This window comes from Ostrinia furnacalis, unplaced genomic scaffold, assembly GCF_004193835.3.
Source record: "Ostrinia furnacalis isolate ACB-3 unplaced genomic scaffold, ASM419383v2 OfSCF1098, whole genome shotgun sequence".
NCBI lineage: Eukaryota > Metazoa > Arthropoda > Insecta > Lepidoptera > Crambidae > Ostrinia > Ostrinia furnacalis.
Window position 1 is genome coordinate 999,099 of NW_021131337.1, and position 20,022 is coordinate 1,019,120.

A 20,022-nucleotide genomic window follows, 5' to 3' on the forward strand; every position below is an offset into this window, starting at 1 on the left:
TCTAGACAGACGTACTTATGCTATAAATATTTACCTATCAAACATTGTACTATATTAAAAAAGAGATCCATTTCTTTTCATACCGCTTAATAAGGCTTATCTAATAGCCTGTTGGATATCTTTCACTTTCACCACTCTCTGTATTTGTTCCTTTAGCGCGCACAAAGGCCTCATTGTTAGAGGCAACACGAAAAAACCCTATTGAATTTCAGTACAGCCAAACATTTTTACACAGGTTAGCGTGTGGTACCGAGCGACTGGGCAAGAAATTGTAATTTCCTCGACAACCATTAGCAGGCTTCCTGCCCATTGTGCCTGTAGGCCGGTAGTCCGTCATAGCTGAATGTAAGATTAATGGCCCGCTTCCACCATTATCGATGTGATGACCTGTCATTGCCGATATAATAAAAGCTTGTCTTTGCCACACACCATCGATCGTGAGCTAATTTGCCGGCATTGCTCTACAATACATAGGAAAAAATAAAATGTACTTATATTGAAATCAACCCTGGAACATTAAAAATCATCTTTAAACCTTCGTGTCTATATTGGTTAGTGATTTAAATATTTTGCGTGATATTTACAAATCACAAAAGAATTAATATCTCAAAGGAGAAAAGGATCTACAAAGGAAGATTGATCCATATAAAAAGTCATATAATATACCTACTATTTTCCAATTTAAAACCTATATTTCGATAAAACTTTCGATAAACACTGAAACCAACTGAAAAGCCCACGTGAGTGAGCCAACCGCTATAATCCAGTGTCAAAATAAAATACTCCATTTCGATTCCATTCCATTTCTGTACATTTTATGCAATGCCAACATTGCCTCTCTTTGAACCTTGATTTGTCTATAAATAATGCAGCTTAAAAGTGCGCACATGGGCAGTACCTGTGTACATTTATGTACGAAACTAGCGGCCGCCCGCGACTTCGTACGCGTGGATCCCGTTTTACCCCCTTCATCTATCTAACGCGGTTTAGATTTTTTCATACAAATGTTTTTCCGTGGGAATTTTGCAATATCCTGTTGTAACTAAGCTTTAAGTTTACTAAGGTACCTGCATGCCAAATTTCAAGCGTCTAACTTAATCGGTTTAGAATTTTCATACAAAAGGATTTTCCCGCTAATTCCCGTTCCCGTGGGAATTTCGGGAATTCCTTAATGTAACTAAGCTTTAAGTTTATTAAGGTACCTACATGCCAAATTTCAAGCATCTAACGCGGTTTAGATTTTTCATACAAATGTTTTTTCCCGCTAGCTCCCTTACCCGTGAGAATTTTGCAATATCCTGTTGTAACTAAGCTTTAAGTTTACTAAGGTACCTACATGCAAAATTTCAAGCGTCTAACTTAAGCGGTTTAGATTTTTCATTCAAAAGGATTTTCCCGCTAATTCCTGTTCCCGTGGGAATTCCTAAGTATACTATAACCTGCCCAGGAGTATGAAGAATAATTGTACCAAGTTTCGTTAAAATCCGTCTAGTAGTTTTTGTTGCTATAAGGAACATACAGACGGACAGACAGACAGACAGACAGACAAAAATTTTACTGATTGCATTTTTGGCATCAGTATCGATCACTTATCACCCCCTGATAGTTATTTTCAAAATATATTTCATGTACAGAATTGACCTCTCTACAGATTTATTATAAGTATAGATGTATTATTTTCTTTCAGACATTTTCACTGTCATCGGTTTTATGTCGTTGTAATTATGTACTATGCTTCTGATTCAAAAGATTTTGAATTTTGATAATACACTTGTCATGACTTAATTTTATGCTGTACCGGGGTATTTTAAGCACAAAACCTTTTTAATTTAATTTTTAAAATTAGCTATAGTAACCAATATAGTAAGTATACAATATTTGCAAACGAGCTTATTCTAAAGTTAAGGTTGTGCAGCGGTAACTGCAGTTGCTGCGGTAACAGCTGCTGTTGTGTATGACTTTACGAGAGAACGAGTACAGAGGTCAAGCTGACTCAGTATTCAGCTGCTAATGTAGTGGTAATAGGTGCTAGATTGCAACAAACATATTTAATCTGAAGAGTGTGCTGTCAACTGTACTGTGCCAAACCGAATAGTTAACATTAGTCTGCGTCCGGAACTCCGAAAATCCGTAACTTCTGAACCCTTGTCATTTAGTTCTCGCGTGTATCAAAGACATTGCACAGTACAAGTCCGTTAATAAGAACGTAATTGAATACACCTGTCAACACTGAATACCCTTTTCAAATGGATTCCGTAAGTAGACCTGGATCAAAAGTTTGAGCTGCCTTTCCACTTTGAGCGCACCTTTGGATTTAAATACAAAATTGGATGGGCTTTTACAAAAAATACCCGTTTCCATTCAGCATTTGTAAGGAATTACGTCATGCCGGTGTAGGCTTCAAACGTGAGTAGACTAGACTGACGCTGCATAAAGCGCGGCACACGTGAACCGTCGCATGCAATCATTGGCATGCAACAGATAGCTCTGTGTCACTGAACTTGTAGCCAGCCGTAAAAGCAATTTGAACGGACTTTGAATGGGAGAAAATTCAGGGTCCAATATAAAACTTTAATAGGATGTGAATACATCTCGAAAATTGACATTAATTAACGTCCAACGTTTTTTGTTTATTATAAGTCTTGATTGAGATTTAGTGCAACTCTACCATACTTCTTTAATCTGTGCCGTTACTTTTTTTTATTTTAGAACCGACCTGTTTAACATTTTTTGAAATAAGAATTCCCTTTCTGATTGTCTTGAAAACTGCTCTGAAGTTCAATTGAAAAAAAAAACAAAAAAAAATTAATACAAAAGGGCGCGAAATCTTCAAGTGCCAACTAGTGTAAACTTTTCTCAATAAAATAATTTATTCTAAACGAGTAGTAATTAGATTTAGACATAATTTGTTTATAAGTAGGAATTTATTCATATTTATATGATTCGATCTTCGTTCGATCTGATCCAATCAGTTATAACTGACCTGTTGTTGTATTTTAATAAACTAAAAAAATTGTTACTAACATTATTTTGTTATTCCCAGAAACACGGCTCCCGAATGAAGTGTTCCGCGTGCAAGATCGTCGCGCACACGGCGTGCATCGACATTCTGATGGAGCGCGTACAGTTCACGTGCAAGCCAACGTTCCGGGATGTGGGCGTGCGCCAGTACCGCGAGCAGACCGTCACGCACCACCACTGGGTCCACCGAAGATCGGAGAAGGGCAAGTGCAAGGCTTGCGGGAAGGTGACCACCTGAACTATCAACTTCTTACTGTTTTTTTCTACACTTTTACCACCTTGTTAGTAAAAATTTACGTGCGCGTTGAACATAAGTTGAAAATGAGAAGTCTATACAAAATATCATTAAACTACTTAGCCCTTTACTTGCACGAAATAAAATATCTTCTCAAACAGAGACCGAACTGTAACTATTTCTTGAGGTGTCATTTAAAAAAACAATATCAACTGACTTGGATTCTCGTTGACTGCTCTGAAATCTTGGCAATTTTACTTGCATTTTCTTATAGAACGCATGCACTGTGTAATATGCTACGTTAACTCTCATAGGTAATACGATCTAACGGGAATCGAAATGCAATGATGATTCCTGTAACGCGTTGCTATCTACAGCCACGCATCTGTGTGTGCAAAACATACTCTACAATTCCTTTACTACGTCATGTCAGTCTCTAAAATCCAATCCACTCTAGCCAAAGACTAATTTGCTACATCCTTATTTCATTGTGAAGATTTTAAGCGGAATCAGCTGCAATTTTCTACCCGCTCCTAAATTAAGTTAGGACTTCGCGTCTCATACGCTCCGTTCGTTATGCGAATTAGTACTTATTCCATTTCATCATACGGTATACATATTTTACTCATCAGTGCTCAAGTTTATACCTAAACAATATACAAGTTGACAATGTTATTTAATTAAGATCTCATTCATTCATTAATTTCATAAAATGAAAATCACCCGACTCCAGTTTTTGCTTAGTGTTATTAATTTACTAATCAAACAGAAGAATCGTCTACGCAGCTTTAGACGACTTCATTTATTCGGACAAAGAATCATTTTGATTCGCCGACTAAATTCGTTCATTGAGCATAATTAAAAGTCATTAGCAAAACCTCGTTTGATTCTCGAATAGATTTGTTCATGAATATGTAAGGCGCGTACGGTCACTCTGTGTTGCTGAGCAACCATGCTGTCCCTACAGACAAAGAAGCTACTTTAATGCCGTCTTGCTCTTAATTGCGTCTTTAATAAATTAACGAATCGATGTTGAGTTTCGTCGTGAAAACGGATGTGTACGTGCTACGTAGGTATACGACCGTCCCCAAAATAATGGGAAAAGTTTCTCAAGTGCCATCTATTCGTGAGCATTAACATTTCAGACTCCTACAATGACAAACAAATAGAGGCTTTGTTCACTGAAAAGTGACAAAAGTTGAATAATTACCTGGCCCGTGTAGGTGGCTCATTTACATATTTACATAAAGTACCCGGAATATAGGAACCGGACAGCTTTCGTTATTATTCGAGAATTGCGTGTTAGCATATTCACCACTCTACTGCTGGCGAATATACGACATGGTCACTTAAATAGTTAAATCTATGGTTCCGCAGAGAACTAAAAATTACCGCGACCGAGGTACAACTTGTCTTGTACCCATTTATTCATTAATGTTTTGCTTAGGAGCTAAAACATTTCATCCGTCCCGTAAAACATTGCGGAGACAATGTAATTTTCTTATTCAGGAAACTTTTCTGAATCTATTACGTTCCCTAAAAAATAAATGTAAATAAATAAATGTACCTAATATAGGATAATAATGTTAAAAATACATTAATTTCCACTTCATTAGCTTAGTATTTTAATAGGTCATAATACATCCGAAGTTGAATAACTCATACTTACCTACGTAATGCAATCTGTCAGTCGGATATTATCATGAATGAGTGATGCGGGCGCGGCAGGTGTAGTCGCGCTCTCGCCCGCAGCACAAGCCACGGCCCACGCGCCGCGCCAGCCGCCCGCCCTACTCTCTGTCAAGTTGAAATGATTTGCATTTACCTCGCACGAGCCTCACATGCGACACGACACGAACTACAAACCCCCGGCAAAATTAAAACTTCATTTTTAATGACGTGTTAGCATATCGCCCATACAGCAACACAGCTCGTACGATTTTGAATCGTAAAAAACGAGGTTTCTAGGTTACATTCTGCATTCATAATCCCACCCTCGTACGTCGGACTATTAAATAATTTCAGCAGTTAACGCGCACGGCCGCATTTAATTTTAAGTTTGAAATTACCTGCTATTTTCTTGAACATTGTTGTTCCATAGTAGCAATGTAGAACGTTGATTTTAGCACTTTGTTCATTCAGTTTAATTTCATAAATTCACAGTTATATCTAGCACTAACATTACTCTATTGTGAATAATGTACCGAGTATTTTTTCGCTTGTGTTTATTCATGTTAATAACATCATATTGCTTTTTATAAGCACGTAAATGTACTTTAGGTAAAAGGTTTATTATTTTATCATTCGCCATATCATTTTGTGTAAGTGCAGGATGTTTAAGCACGTTTAAGTTTGTTTCATGTTTTATTTGTGCATGTGTGTTGCATGGTTGTTTTGTTGTCACAGTCACTGCGGCGCAGATGCTGTGGGTGGTGCATACCGGAGCGAGGTTCAGTTCACAGCTCTAAACCAGTAGACAATGAAATCTCTGATCGCGTGCGTATACCTACCCGCCATCTAGTCAGGTGCTATCATCAGTATCAGATTCGTTGCTTGCTTCATAATTTTTTTATCAAACAGGTCGGAATACTAGCGTGGATAATTTTATCGGCGTCCAAGTTTTCATAAGAACAAATAAAATAACATATTTTATTTCTTCTTTATTTTTGTTATCGCTGATCGTCGATAAAATTTTCAAGCTAGACGTGGATTCGACTTAACTGACTATAATATTGATAATATTGTTTATTGTTTGCCAACAGTCGCTGCAGGCGAAACTGTCGTTTAGCTCTAAGGAGATCGTTGCGCTGAGCTGTTCCTGGTGTAAAGACGCGTATCACAACAAAGAGAGCTGTTTCAACCTTCAACGGATAGGGGAAGAATGTTGTTTAGGTACCTTACATAAAATTGTTTGATCTTAGAGCACTGAAAACGAATTTAATGAATATTTTCTTATTTTTGTCATAAAATTATCATTCAATTCTATGTTGAACAAATCCAGTTCTTAACAATAGATATTAGCAACTTCCATCTCGTGTCTTCTATTCAACAATCATGCTGCGATCAGACCATTCAGTTCGCTTCATTCACGTTTACGTTGCCATATTTGAATGGGAGCGGGAGTCTCCTTGTAACCACATATTATAGAACCGTGTTTTGGAAAGCTGAATTCATTTTACACGAAAATATAAAAGACAGAAATGGTTTTCAGATAACAGATGTGCACTTATTTTTTTTAACTAAAATATGGTTTTGACAGGATCGCAATCGAATATCATAGTGCCGCCATCGTGGATCGTGAAACTGCCTAGAAGAGGTAGTTTCAAGTCGTCGTTGCGGAAATCGCCAAAGAAGAAAAATGCGTCGAAGAAGAAAGGCAAAGACTCTAAGAATGAGCAGAAAACGTTTGTGATAAAACCAATACCGACTGCAAAGGTGAATCCAGTGTTGGTGTTCATTAACCCGAAGAGTGGGGGAAACCAAGGGGCCAAACTTTTACAGAAATTCCAATGGCTGCTCAACCCGCGGCAGGTCTTCGATCTCACGCAAGGTGGACCTGGACCTGGGTAAATACATTTTATTTATTCACGAGTTTCCCAAATCAATTTAATATTTCATTAAAGAAAACCTTTAAACAATTAGAACAATTAATTGGTTGCCCCAGCCTTTTTAAGTAGGTAATTCTGCGTTTAACTTTTCACAATAATATAAATGTAACCCGTAAAACCGTAACCGTACCTGAAAAACAGATTGAATAAATAGAATAACTCCTTTTAGAGTACCGCTCAAATAGAACAATTTCCTGTGGGATCAACATGAAAATCCCCTAAAAATTACGTTCTCATACAGAGCATAGTAAATCATTTGGTATTTAGTATTCGGCCCTCGTAGAATTATATCTCTCGACGAAAGACTATCGCATGTCCCAGAAGAACTTTGTTTTCTTGTGATAAATAAGTGTAGGAGTCGTATAATATAGAAGCTTGAAATTCTTATTCCAATTTGTACGAATTCGCATTAAGAATTTAAATTCGTTTGCTTCAAAAATATGTATTCAGGTAGGTATGAACCCACTTAGGAAAAGTAAAATATCAGAATTTAACATCACTGAGAGAAAAAATGTCTTTTATTTTTTCAAATGTCAGAAGTTTCAGCACAGAATAAGTAATAGTACAGGTACAGAAGGATTACTCCGCACGACGATTTAAATAAATGCGAGTCTTGCTGCGACGCGATACAGTGGAATTCAGCTCGCACAGCACTACGTACCTACAATTTTATTCACCTACAAGTTTTGTCTCTTTCTATCGCGTGCCTCTGAACTCTTCTTACGCTGTTAGGGTTGCTCTCTAGTGAAAAAATAAGATGGTAAAAATATGCATAGTAAATCATTTGGTATTTAGTATTCGGCCCGCGTAGAATTATATCTCTCGACGAAAGACTATCGCATGTCCCAGAAGAACTTTGTTTTCTTGTGATAAATAAGTGTAGGAGTCGTATAATACAGAAGCTTGAAATTCTTATTCCAATTCGTACGAATTCGCATTAAGAATTTAAATTCGTTTGCTTCAAAAATATGTATTCAGGTAGGTATGAACCCACTTAGGAAAAGTAAAATATCAGAATTTAACATCACTGAGAGAAAAAATGTCTTTTATTTTTTCAAATGTCAGAAGTTTCAGTTAGACTTGCCAATTTAGCTACTCTGACTTCGTTTTTCGTAAATATTTAACGCGCATAATAAAATTTATGTGTATGTCTATTACAAGAAAAAACTTGTTTAGTTCTAAGTAATTGTTAAATTAAAGTACCTACTATTTTAAATCCAAGACTTACAAGGATAGATACGAAACAAGGGATCTACCATCAGGAATCACAACCGTCCAAATACACACACCAATTTACCGATTACAAATTTATTAGAGTGATATTGAATGCGTAATGAATGAGTTCTGGGAACTTCTGTGTATTCAGTATAATGGCTCCAATAGGTCGGTGAATTGTAATTATGGCAAAGTTTTGAATGAGTTTATGCCAGTGCTAAATTTGAAACTCAATAAGTATAGCTGAGTTTTTGGTAAAAATAGGCTATAACAAACAGTATAATTACAGTACAGATTCCTACTCGATCGGGCAGTTTTAATCTTATTATTCTGTTGACCTATCTGATTCATGATTCGAGCGTCGGCAAACGTTTACTCAATTATCTGTAGGTCCGCGTTAGCAAGAGAGTAATTTTCTATTCATGGCTCATGCCGACAAAGTCAATGTCATGTCCATTTGTTTGATTCATGAATGGAATCGTGACGTAGGCAGTAACTATTACCAGCATTATGTACCCAAAGGTATACATGAATAGCTTTTTTATTGGTAAGGAATTTGAACTAGACATAATTTAGAAATATATTAGGTATACAATTAGCTGTAGGTATACAATTAGCTGTATACAATTATCTTAATTGTCTGAGTAGATATTTTTTCGTTAAATACCAAAGGCAACATATAAAACGTGGTTAGCATTGCAACATTTTCATGCCACCCTGTACATCCAATTGCAATCAATCGATCAGGCGTCCTTTTAATTTCATTTAGCTGGTTACAAAGGCCATGGGAAAGCTGATTAAAATCTAAAGGCTAGCAAAACCTTTCCAACGGCCGTCCCAATCACGCCGCTTTGTGCTCACACTTTAACACTTCAGAGAGATTGCCACCCTAATACGAATTGCGATGTAGTTGGCGTCCTCAAGTCTCAATGCTCGTCCCCCATTCGTCAAGTTGCCTTATTCGAACAGAATTTGTTCCGCTCTTCGTCAACCATCAATTGAAGTTAACGATTAACTTGTCGTTTTAAATTAACGGTCTAATTTAAAAGATTAAATGTTAGTTACGGGATGCAATATTTGTCTTATTACTTCGTTGATAACGAAACTGTTGTTTCTTATTATTTACTATCCGTGCTGAAAAGCTCTTAATGGCCAGGCTTGGTCATAAGCTACCTAAATCAACTCATTATGGAGGATACACGATGTTCAACTAAAATAGAAATCTTATACACGATGTTCGTTTGAAATACAGTCCCGATATTTTTACCCACTGAATTGAGAAGCGTATATTATTATGTTAGCAATAATAGAATTATCAAAATTCTGCTATCCCCGGAGGAAAAACAATGTAAGGACATTTATGACTATAATTCACTTTATAAGATCAACCTCAAGCAAGATGAAAATACATATCCCAACAAATCATCACTTTTATACAAGCATGATACGAATATTAATCTCAAACATTGCAAACTGTTTTATGGTCCCCATGCGAGTTCGCTCGCCGCCAAATGTGAGTGGCTGAGTGCGCTCTAAAATACATTAAGTATTAACATTCATGACTTGGTTACAATGTTCGTACTCATCGCGGAATATTTTATTTCCCCGTTGCGAGATTCGATTCTGCAATTGGGTAGTTGACCCCAATAACCAATAATTCGCAACCTCTTAAAAACTAAACTGGCTCTGAGTCTGAAAGCTGAGCTAGTTTTCAACGTGGCTGTAAAATTTTATTTGTGATAGCTTTGAAATCCAAAAATTATTTGAAGATTGAGTTCGCGAGCATATGAAGTCATAAGTAGCCTTTGCTATAATAAATCTATGGAAGAGTCGTGTTTTGATAGCGCGTAAAAAGTATGTGAATTGTGTAGACGTCTAGAGTATCCTCTACGTCTTCCCTATTGCTCTGGTCCAGTCCAGTGCTAATCACTCAGATCAGGCGCTCATCAAGTAAATTACTAACCGTCTGATTTCCAAATTGCAGGTTAGAATTGTTCCGCAAAGTGCCAAACTTGCGAGTGCTGGCGTGCGGTGGCGACGGGACAGTTGGTTGGGTGCTCAGCGTACTAGACCGCATCGGCACGCGGCCTGCGGTCGGCGTGCTGCCGCTTGGAACCGGGAACGATCTCGCCAGAGCGCTCGGATGGGGAGGGGTGAGTCAAAAGTTAACTAACTGATTCCTACTATAATAGCGACACTATCAGCTATTTGCTGGATAGGTGTTCAGTATGCTGACTGCATAACCATCGGCACCAGGTCTGCGGTTGCGTCATATTTTCATTTTAACGAAGGTGTATGTGTTTACTGGACACCTAAGTTTGCTCGATAGCATGTTTGTTACGTCCTGCAATCGTTGCTGCCACTTGTCATCTGGAACAACCTCGCTAGTGCACTTAAATTTAGAGCAGTAAATCATCGAGTATATTTGATTGCTACTCTAACGGCGCTACTATCTGGAAACAGCTCCACCATATACGGAGCTTGCGGTCAGCGTACTACCGCTTGGCACGAACGAGCTCGCAAGAGCTGCACTTGAATAGGGCAGAGTAAGTTTACAAGAGAGCATCTGGCTCACCGTAGCAATTTATTCGTTTCGTACCTATGTAACTGTTTAGCTCACTTCAGGAAGTTCGCTTTTATTTGAATGAAATCCTAGATATAAATTAATGGATGTTTGTTAATTCTAGGTAATTTTAAGGTGTGGTGATTCAATTTCCCAGATTTAATTTAATTGTTATTTTATACAGCGATCATCAGTATTCAACATTTTAATGCATATTCATTAACGAAGACTATCCCAAAACCGTCCTAGAACGTCGAATTGCTTTATTAAAATAATCCACACCATTAATTATGAAAAGCCAACTCTCCTCAAATTGAATAATGAGATGCCCCATCTCATTATGTTATTTATAAAAAAAATACACGGAGTTAGCCTTATGGTAATCAAAGTTTGGAAATTAATTAAACCAACTGATTAAAAACGAGTTCTGGTTTATGGAAACAGCGGTCGTTTTTTGTAAGCTTATAACAAACAACCAAATAATGTTTTCAGCTGCCGCTAACTGCTTGCTGGTATCTAATTAATTAATGAATAGATGCTCGTAGCTTTGTAATTATTTGGGCAGATTATGTAGTCATGGCTAGCCGCAATCAAAAATTGATTTCAGCCGGCCGCCGCTCCGGCTTGAATGTCATCATAAGCAATTCATGGCCTCGAATAAACACCATCGTTCCCTGCGTTGATAATTATACCGACGGGACTTTCCGAATAAAACATTAAAAAACTGACCAAGAGTGCGTGTTGGACTCGCACATTAAGGGTGTTCCGTTTTTTGCAATTATTAAAATCGAATTATCGATTGCGCAACTTAAACGAATATTGTAGTCTTCACCATATTATTAACATTATTCCCTTTTCTTAAGGTCCAAATACAAGAAAATATTGAACTTGCTTTACCCGCTTTTAAGGGTTACGTAAACACACATTCTGTGAAATTTTCAGCTGTCTAGTTTTTTACGAGTGTACCAGTTCGTAAGACAGACGGACGGGCTGTACGTCCAGTGGAGGCTTAGTACTAGGTTTCCTTTGGCACCCTGAGAGTACGGAACCCAAACACGACAACATGGACGTTCTCGTCGCGATTCATATCAAATATTCATACCTGCCTCGAATGCTTGCGCTCAGTATGAAGTTGGAAGATGGCATTCGATGAATATGCAAAGCGCCATGATTACCTGTCGTTTGACGAACGACAATGTGTTTTAACGAGCTCGTAAACACTGTTTATCGCTTACTTCGTTCATCAACATTTTATTATTCTCCAAAATGACAAACAAGTCCGGATGGGAGTAATTTACTGTCATTGTAAAGCTTCGCTAATGCTCCGGAAATTTTCTGGTAGGTATATACCTTCGCGAGCCCGGAGGCTGCCACCGTCTATTGTTTTGAAATCATCGAGTTATTTTCCACGGCAAGACTGAACAAAGACACGTAATTAATTTAGATTCATTTTAAATCATAATAATTAATGTAAAATATTTAGAAATTGAAATAAAGTAGAAATTTATACAATCATATTTAATAGTAGTGTCAAGTACCTTTTATATTACTGATCAATGTAACCGATATATAAATAAATTAAATTGAACTATCCAACATCAGACAGAATAGAAAATATCCAAAGTGGCCAAAGTGAAATAAAACAAACGTTCAGTAGACAGCGCGAACGTTAACAGCAACGATAGATACATTAGCCCCTTTTAGGATCGCCCGTGTTCTTTCCCCTTTGTAATACAGTTGATTTGTGTCGCTACCCGACTAGGCACTTAACCGATTCCAATATCCTGCCCATAATATAATAATACAACCGCAATGCAAATAATTTGATAAGTTCGCAGAAATAGTGCACACAATTTAAAAGGCTATCGTTATTATTCATGAAATATTTTTTTATTTTATAAGCCCGTACATGCAAGGATTAGTCGTTTTAAACACGAAAACCATATTTTTGATACATAAATTATTATAAACTTATAAAAGCAACAAGCAAAATCATTTTGTTAAAATACTCATTAATACATGCCGTTATTTCTATAGCTTATAATCGGCTTATATCAGGAATGCTACACATGCTATGCTTTAAAAAAGACGTACTTACATACATATTTTTGCATTAAATTAATATTATATTGTAATCAAACTCCTGCAAAGTTTTTTCCGAGTAGCATTATTCTATTCCGTTAAATCTCTGAAACTAACTTAGCGAATTCGATCCGTAGTTTCTTATTTAAATTAAAAAGAAACAATATTTTGAAATACATTTTGTAGTAGCTGCCACTGACATTATGAATAATAGCTTCAACTGATTCGCCTTGGAGATTTATTGGGAGTTTGTAATGTGAGAGATAATCTAGTAGAGCACTTGATGCTTGAATAATTTATTATTCCTGTTATTCTACACTATTTAGCGATTTTATAAACAAAAATCCTTACTTGACTGACTTATTAAGTAGTTTATTTACATATTTTTCCTAAAGTAGAGTAAACGAACGAGAGTATAGCCAAAATTACTAAATTAATTAAAACCTTGCTCTACCATCGGTACAGAATAATTACTAGTATTCCATTGAATATTGTTTAACGAACTTTCTTATTGTTTAGTTAAATTTTTAAAGCCCTTTTAAATGTTAATTTATACAGAAGAAAAAGTATGCACGTAAAAAAGCTCTTTGTATTTCCATTGTTATAAAGAACTAAGAGTTTTCACAATCGGAACAGATGTATCGGAATTTATAGAACGAGCAATAAAAGTTAAATGGAGGTGAAAATCCCCGTCTAACTCGCCATACTGTGAACTAAAAGTTCATGTAAGTTTGCTTTACGATACTGAGAAATGTTATTTTAATACGTTGTAAGTAAAAGTTTTGTAACATGTGAATCATGTTTATCTATTTAATCGGCTTTTAATATTTGAAACTAATAAATGCTTAATGTGCTTTGTTTTGTTGTATCAGTTTTTATCAAGGTCAGTGCTTTTATTTGAACAATAGAAAATAATGACCAAACTTCTGTTTTACATACAACATTTATTTGATTAATGGTTCAAACTTGGAGTCCTTTCTGATTTTGATAATACAAATATCAACTGGTAATTAACTGTACCTAACTATTTATTTTTTACAAGAAGTGAACATTATTTAGATATCCAAAAAATAATATTTCTTGTTTTTTGCATTTTGAAGAAGGTTCATAAGTTTTAAAAACATTCAACTTTATTCGACTACGCAAAATTTATAACTTGGATTACTTACAAGAAAAAGGTTTCACGCCTTCTTTGTTTCTTATTGGACTTGACATTATTCATTTGAAACTGTTTAGCTAAGAATAGTACCTAATTAGTTAGAACAAAAGTTAATTAATATTACATCTACACGAAAACTTTAAATAAGCAAAGTTAGATTACTAATAAGTTAAGCTCTATGTTCCGTCGCGGATCCATATTCCCGTCTTGTTTTCATGCTACATACTTGTTGAAAGTGCTTTAACTTCTTACTTCGTCTATAAAATTGGGCCACTTGATTTTTATTTGAACCTAATGTATCTTTGCCAGGGCTACGAAGACGAGCCTATATCGAAGATCCTGGCGAACATCGGCGAGAGCGACACAGTCCTTCTGGACCGGTGGCAGCTGACCGTGGAGCCCAACACCGCGGCAGCTGGCGAGGAAGCCAAGAATGCGAAGCCCGAGCTACCGCTAAACGTCGTCAACAACTACTTCTCATTCGGAGTAGATGCACACATAGCACTCGAATTCCACGAGGCGAGAGGTATTTCACTAGCATTTTTATTTATTTATAAAAGCTCTTTTAGTGTTTCACGGTGAGTACCTACCTATACTATAAACTCGTTTTTGTAAGTCTACACGTGAGTAGACGCGCGCCTTGAAAGCTAGTGTACGGGAACGTAGACGCGGTAATATGCTCGTATGTACGCGCGAACTGCCTACAACATAAAATATTATGAGGAGAACAACGCGTTTATTGAAAACGAACAGTTTATTGTAACATACTACGTAATGTCTTAATTTACGCCAAACTAGCTTATCTAAAAGAGTCGCATCATAACATACTAATCTTCTATCGATAGAAGTATTTACTTGATGTAATTTTAATTTTTCTTGATATTTTGGTCTGCATCTGAGCTTATATGAACGCCATAGTGATGACAAGTACATAGAAATAAAATGAGTTAGTAAATTGATATAGCTACGTGGCAACGTTTACCTATGAATTGTTTTATTTAGAACTCCTGAAATTCATTTTGGTTTATCCAACTTTTCTCTGAAAAATTGTATTGTTTTGTTTGAGCTTTTAGAACACATACATTATTATTTAGTTAGACCATAGTTTATTTACAATCTTTGCGTGTCTTATATTATGTGTCTTATATACTTAACCCACGACCTAATACGAAATGGGTAGCTAGTTACCACGTACTCTAGAATTACACGAAGTAGCAATCTAAAAGAAGTTGGATCGGTGAAAGCTTTCTTTCAAAGCTGCTGTGTGAATGGCCTGGCTTTTGGGCTTATTCACGGACTCGCGAAATGAAAAACGAAAACCGCGTCCAATCTATCATGATCGTAGAGACAAGATAATTCTTTCTATCTCTCTGAACTTCTTTTACTATTGTACTCGTACTATGTAGGTACCATTCGTTATACTTTGTGTACAATATACAAACACAGAAAAATTTTCTATAAAACTTTGACAATTACAATACTTAAATCTAAAAAGACATCTCATTAAGAAACATAAATCAAAAAGATTAAACTTTCTGACTAGATCGCTGTTATTTACAGCTTTCAAAACTTACCGATGTAATATTAACTGGAAAAATTTAATACCCTTATCAACTCTCTTTCATATCTGTTTTATTTTTGTTCGACGGGGTTGAGTAGCTAAAAGGGTCAGAGAAAACATGGTGCCCGAATCAACCAGTCATTTCGCTTGCAAAAATATTGTAAAATAAATTATATCCTTAATGACCATCATGCTAATTAAATACAGATTATTATTTATATCCACCTGCAATACTTATATCTGAGTTAAATTTCCAATATAACGAAACGAACGAAAGATTAAAATTGCTCTTATTTGCATTTTCACAGGTAGTATACCTACATTAAAGTAAATAGGTAATCGTTTGCTNTTTATATTTATTTATAAAAGCTCTTTTAGTGTTTCACGGTGAGTACCTATACTATAAACTCGATTTTGTAAGTCTCACGTGAGTAGACGCGCGCCTTGAAAGCTAGTGTAAGGGAACGTAGACGCGGTAATATGCTCGTATGTACGCGCTAACTGCCTACAACATAAAATAATATGAGGAGAACAAAGGCGTTTATTGAAAGCGAACAGTTTATTGTAACATACTTACCACGTAATGTCTTAATTTAAGCCAAACTTGCTTGATGTAATTTCATTTTTTCCCCGGACTCAGCTTTTAGAACACGTACATTATTATTTAGACCATAGTTTATTTACAATCTTCGTGTTTTGTGTCTTAAGTATATCCCACGACCTAATACGAAATGGGTAGCTAGCTACCACGTACTCTAGAATTACACGAAGTAGCAATCTAAAAGAAGTTGGATCGGTGAAAGCTTTCTTTCAAAGCTGCTGTGTGAATGGCCTGGCTTTTGGGCTTATTCACGGACTCGCGAAATGAAAAACGAAAACCGCGTCCAATCTATCATGATCGTAGAGACAAGATAATTATTTCTATCTCTCTGAACTTCTTTTACTATTGTACGCGTATTATGTAGGTACCATTCGTTATACTTTGTGTACAATAGACAAACACAGGAAAATTTTCTATAAAACTTTGACAATTACAATACTTATCTAAAAAGACATCTCATTAAGAAACATAAATCAAAAGATTAAACTTTCTGACTTGATCGCTGTTATTTACAGCTTTCAAAACTTACCGATGTAATATTAACTGGAAAAATTTAATACCCTTATCAACTCTCTTTCATATCTGTTTTATTTTTGTTCGACGGGTTTGAGTAGCTAAAAGGGTCAGAGAAAACATGGTGCCCGAATTAACCAGTCATTTCGCTTGCAAAAATATTGTAAAATAAATTATATCCTTAATGACTATCAAGCTAATGAAATACAGATTATTTATATCCACCTACTATACTTATATTCGTTCGTTCGTTCGTTTCAGCCGAAAGACGTCCACTGCTGGACAAATTATATAAAATCTGAGTTAAATTCCCTCTACGAGAATATCAAGTTCCAAAACACTAATGCTACTGGGCACAGGGACACTAAACTTTATCTAGGAAAAGTGAACTCAGATCCTGCATAGCTAAAATTTTATAGCATATAAGATTAAAGGGCAGCGATGGACCGGTCGTTGTGGAAATCCTGGGGAAGACCTTTGTTCAGCAGTGGACGTCGTGTCATTTGGCTAAAACGAAACGAACGAAAGATTAAAATTGTGCTCATTTGCAGTTTCACAGGTAGTACCTACATTAAAGAAAATACGTGCAACAGTTCGTTTGCTCCTTAGCATAAAAATACAAGTGCTCCAATCAGCAAACTATTGTTCCTCTTCGATGAAACTATGATGTATTTGTCCCAGAGGCGCATCCGGAGAAGTTCAACTCGCGTATCAGGAACAAGCTGTTCTACGGGACTGCTGGCGGCAAAGACCTGATGCAGCGGAAGTGGAAGGGCTTGGCGGAGTTCGTCACCATGGAGTGCGATGGGAAGGACCTCACGCCTGTGCTCAGGGAACACAAAGTGCACGCCATTGTTTTTTTAAACATTCCAAGGCAAGTATTGACTAAGCACTACACGATCGTTGTTTTTGAAAACATATATTACACTGACATTTTTTACATTGCTTGGTAACGGTAATTTTAACGCTTTATATCACTGTTACCTATTTAATAAATTAAGCCAGTTGGAATTGGAACTTTCTGTACCTTAACGAAGTTTAAAGTTAGTACAAGTAGTATTCGTTGAGTGATTAAATAATCATTTCACCCGCCCTAAGTCTACTGCAAGTTAGCGAGAACTTAACAAATGGCAGAATTGACACACGCTAGACGGGTCTCGTGGAAAATTTGTTTGTAAAACCTCTGATTAACTCGCTTTTCAGTTCCATTGAATCCAGTCGCTTACAATACAATCTTCAAAAGCAGTTTACCAGGTGTCATAAACGGTCTTTTGAAATGTATGAATAAGGCTCAACATAAAACGCTAATAGTCACCCCTGTTTACAGCTACGGGGGTGGCACCCACCCTTGGAACAAATCCGGAGGGGCAGTCGAGCCCTCGACTGAAGACGGCCTTATAGAAGTAGTAGGATTAACGACATATCAATTGGTGAGTACTGGATCTTTTCAAGCGAGCCTCTCGAAGCATTAAGACCAACAGCCAGCGTCGAATCTACATTTTGAGGTGTTCCTTTTAGGATTATTTATTCGTCAGCACTTATATTTTTGTCAAAGAGAAACGAGTGTAACCTACCTCTCGAGATATCTTCCACCGTCCCCTTTGAGACTTTACGCTCGTAAACTTAAATTGCAATAAAATATTAATGTCTCGACTAGGTAGGAAGGTAGTAAATAACCATCCTACACGTCGGTATCATAATACGAAACGTTTTACCTATTTGTCTTCATTGAAATTTACGGGCTTCTAGATAGTGCAGCATGTCGATAAATCATTGAAACTTTGTTATTTACGCGTATTGTTTTTGTGACACTGCACTATTAAAACAACGCTGTACCAGATGGAAAAGTCGTGCGGATAACTTTTAGCATTCTGTGCGACAAATTTTATCTGGTAGATTTATGATGTTCACGTGACGCACCCATAACCTTAAGGGCTTTAGGATGAGAGAGTTGTTTATAACACCATGTTATTACGCTCGTAAAAAGAACATCGCAATTTTTCACGCTTTCATTAGGTAACATAATGTCGTCGAGAAGATATAAAAGTGTTTGTTAAACGTACTATTCGTTTATATTAACGTAGTATAGTACTATAATGTCAAGCCAAAAACCTTAGTAGCTTTGTGGATGCCATTTATAACTCAGGAATATAAATCTCGCTGCAGGGGTTGGCTTCCGATTATCAAACGAACTGTAACACGAGGATAACTCTCCGGGAATGTGTTACGTACTGTGCTTGTAATGTTTTACGAAATTCTGCAGGAATCGTGTAGTAATATTATTTCTAATTTTATCTTTGGTGTATGAAAGAAATAAAAATGCGATTGTTTTCCTCTAATAAGTATAATAATATTGTAACAATAATATGTGTTTAGCTTTAGGATGAGAGAGTTCATTTCAGCAGACTGTTAGAGGAACTTATTCAAAAATCTCAATAAATACAATAGAAGACACCACCAAACCACTATTATTATGACATACTTTTAATGAGCTATCAAAACTTGATATTTCTATTCATTTTAGCAAAGATAAGTTATGCCGGCCCTGTTTCCACAACTCAGTTGACTAAAATCTTATTTTACAGTGAATTTGGAAACTAATTAGATTTCCAGGACTAGAATTGAGAGTTTCTTAGAGAATTTGTGTCTTGAAATTTGGATAATGGTGTCAACTACTTAGTTACCCCAGTTAGATTGTCTAGAATAAAGCTCAATGAACCTTAATTTCATTTCATTTATGTATAAATTTCTTGTAGCCTTTATTGCAAGCGGGCGGCCACGGCACCTGCATCACGCAATGCAAGACTGCGAAGATCGTCACCACGAAGGTGATACCGATGCAGGTGGACGGGGAGGCGTGCCGGCTTGCGCCTTCCATCATCACGCTGTCCAGGCTCAACCAGGCCACAATGCTGGCCAAGAAGAAGCCTGGACGGGTTATTGCACCGTAAGTTTAGCTTCAAATACTAACTGATTTTCTTCCGCCAGTTCTTCTCAACACCAGCCCATATGTTGTCCCAAAGTGGTGGTCGGGCAAGCTATATTTGAGACGCGTTTAAGTGCCCTGGAATTTTATTTCATTTGATATTAAGAGGTCTGTTACCTCTTTGCTTGCCATCCTTTGACTTTACCTTCAATAAACCAAGGGCGCCAATCAAAATGGACAAAAGCTAAATAGCGTCACCATTTAACTTTTATACCATGAATAGATAGCGGTCAATAATGAAAACAAAAGAAAACACTTAACTCTATATTTTATTGCTAGAAGTGCTGAAAAATTTTAAAAAAGCTTCGACGTGTCACTTTTGTCGAAGAAAATATAATACATTTTTGGCGTTAGATCTCATGTAAGCTCCTTAGACCAAAATGTGAAATTTACTCACCAAAGCCATTAGAAGTTATCAGCACACCACGAGTGAAGCACGTTCAGGTTAAAAAAAGCTTTTAAGCTACGCTACGTTAGA

The 20,022-nt window shown here is 36.5% G+C and overlaps 1 protein-coding gene across 4 annotated transcripts in view; it reads left to right on the forward strand.

Moving 5' to 3' along the window:
• rdgA (retinal degeneration A) overlaps nucleotides 1–20,022 on the forward strand; it is a 102,074-nt gene that overhangs the window by 65,408 nt on the left and 16,644 nt on the right. For 3 of the 4 annotated variants that reach the window (XM_028302254.1, XM_028302256.1, XM_028302257.1), the window contains 9 exons: nucleotides 3,044–3,247; nucleotides 5,663–5,752; nucleotides 6,019–6,148; nucleotides 6,516–6,822; nucleotides 10,064–10,232; nucleotides 14,193–14,409; nucleotides 17,240–17,432; nucleotides 17,886–17,988; nucleotides 19,315–19,505. In XM_028302254.1, coding sequence (XP_028158055.1) covers nucleotides 3,044–3,247; nucleotides 5,663–5,752; nucleotides 6,019–6,148; nucleotides 6,516–6,822; nucleotides 10,064–10,232; nucleotides 14,193–14,409; nucleotides 17,240–17,432; nucleotides 17,886–17,988; nucleotides 19,315–19,505 — 1,604 coding nt within the window. The remainder of the gene's footprint in view (nucleotides 1–3,043; nucleotides 3,248–5,662; nucleotides 5,753–6,018; nucleotides 6,149–6,515; nucleotides 6,823–10,063; nucleotides 10,233–14,192; nucleotides 14,410–17,239; nucleotides 17,433–17,885; nucleotides 17,989–19,314; nucleotides 19,506–20,022) is intronic. The other variant, XM_028302255.1, reaches the window with a different exon arrangement.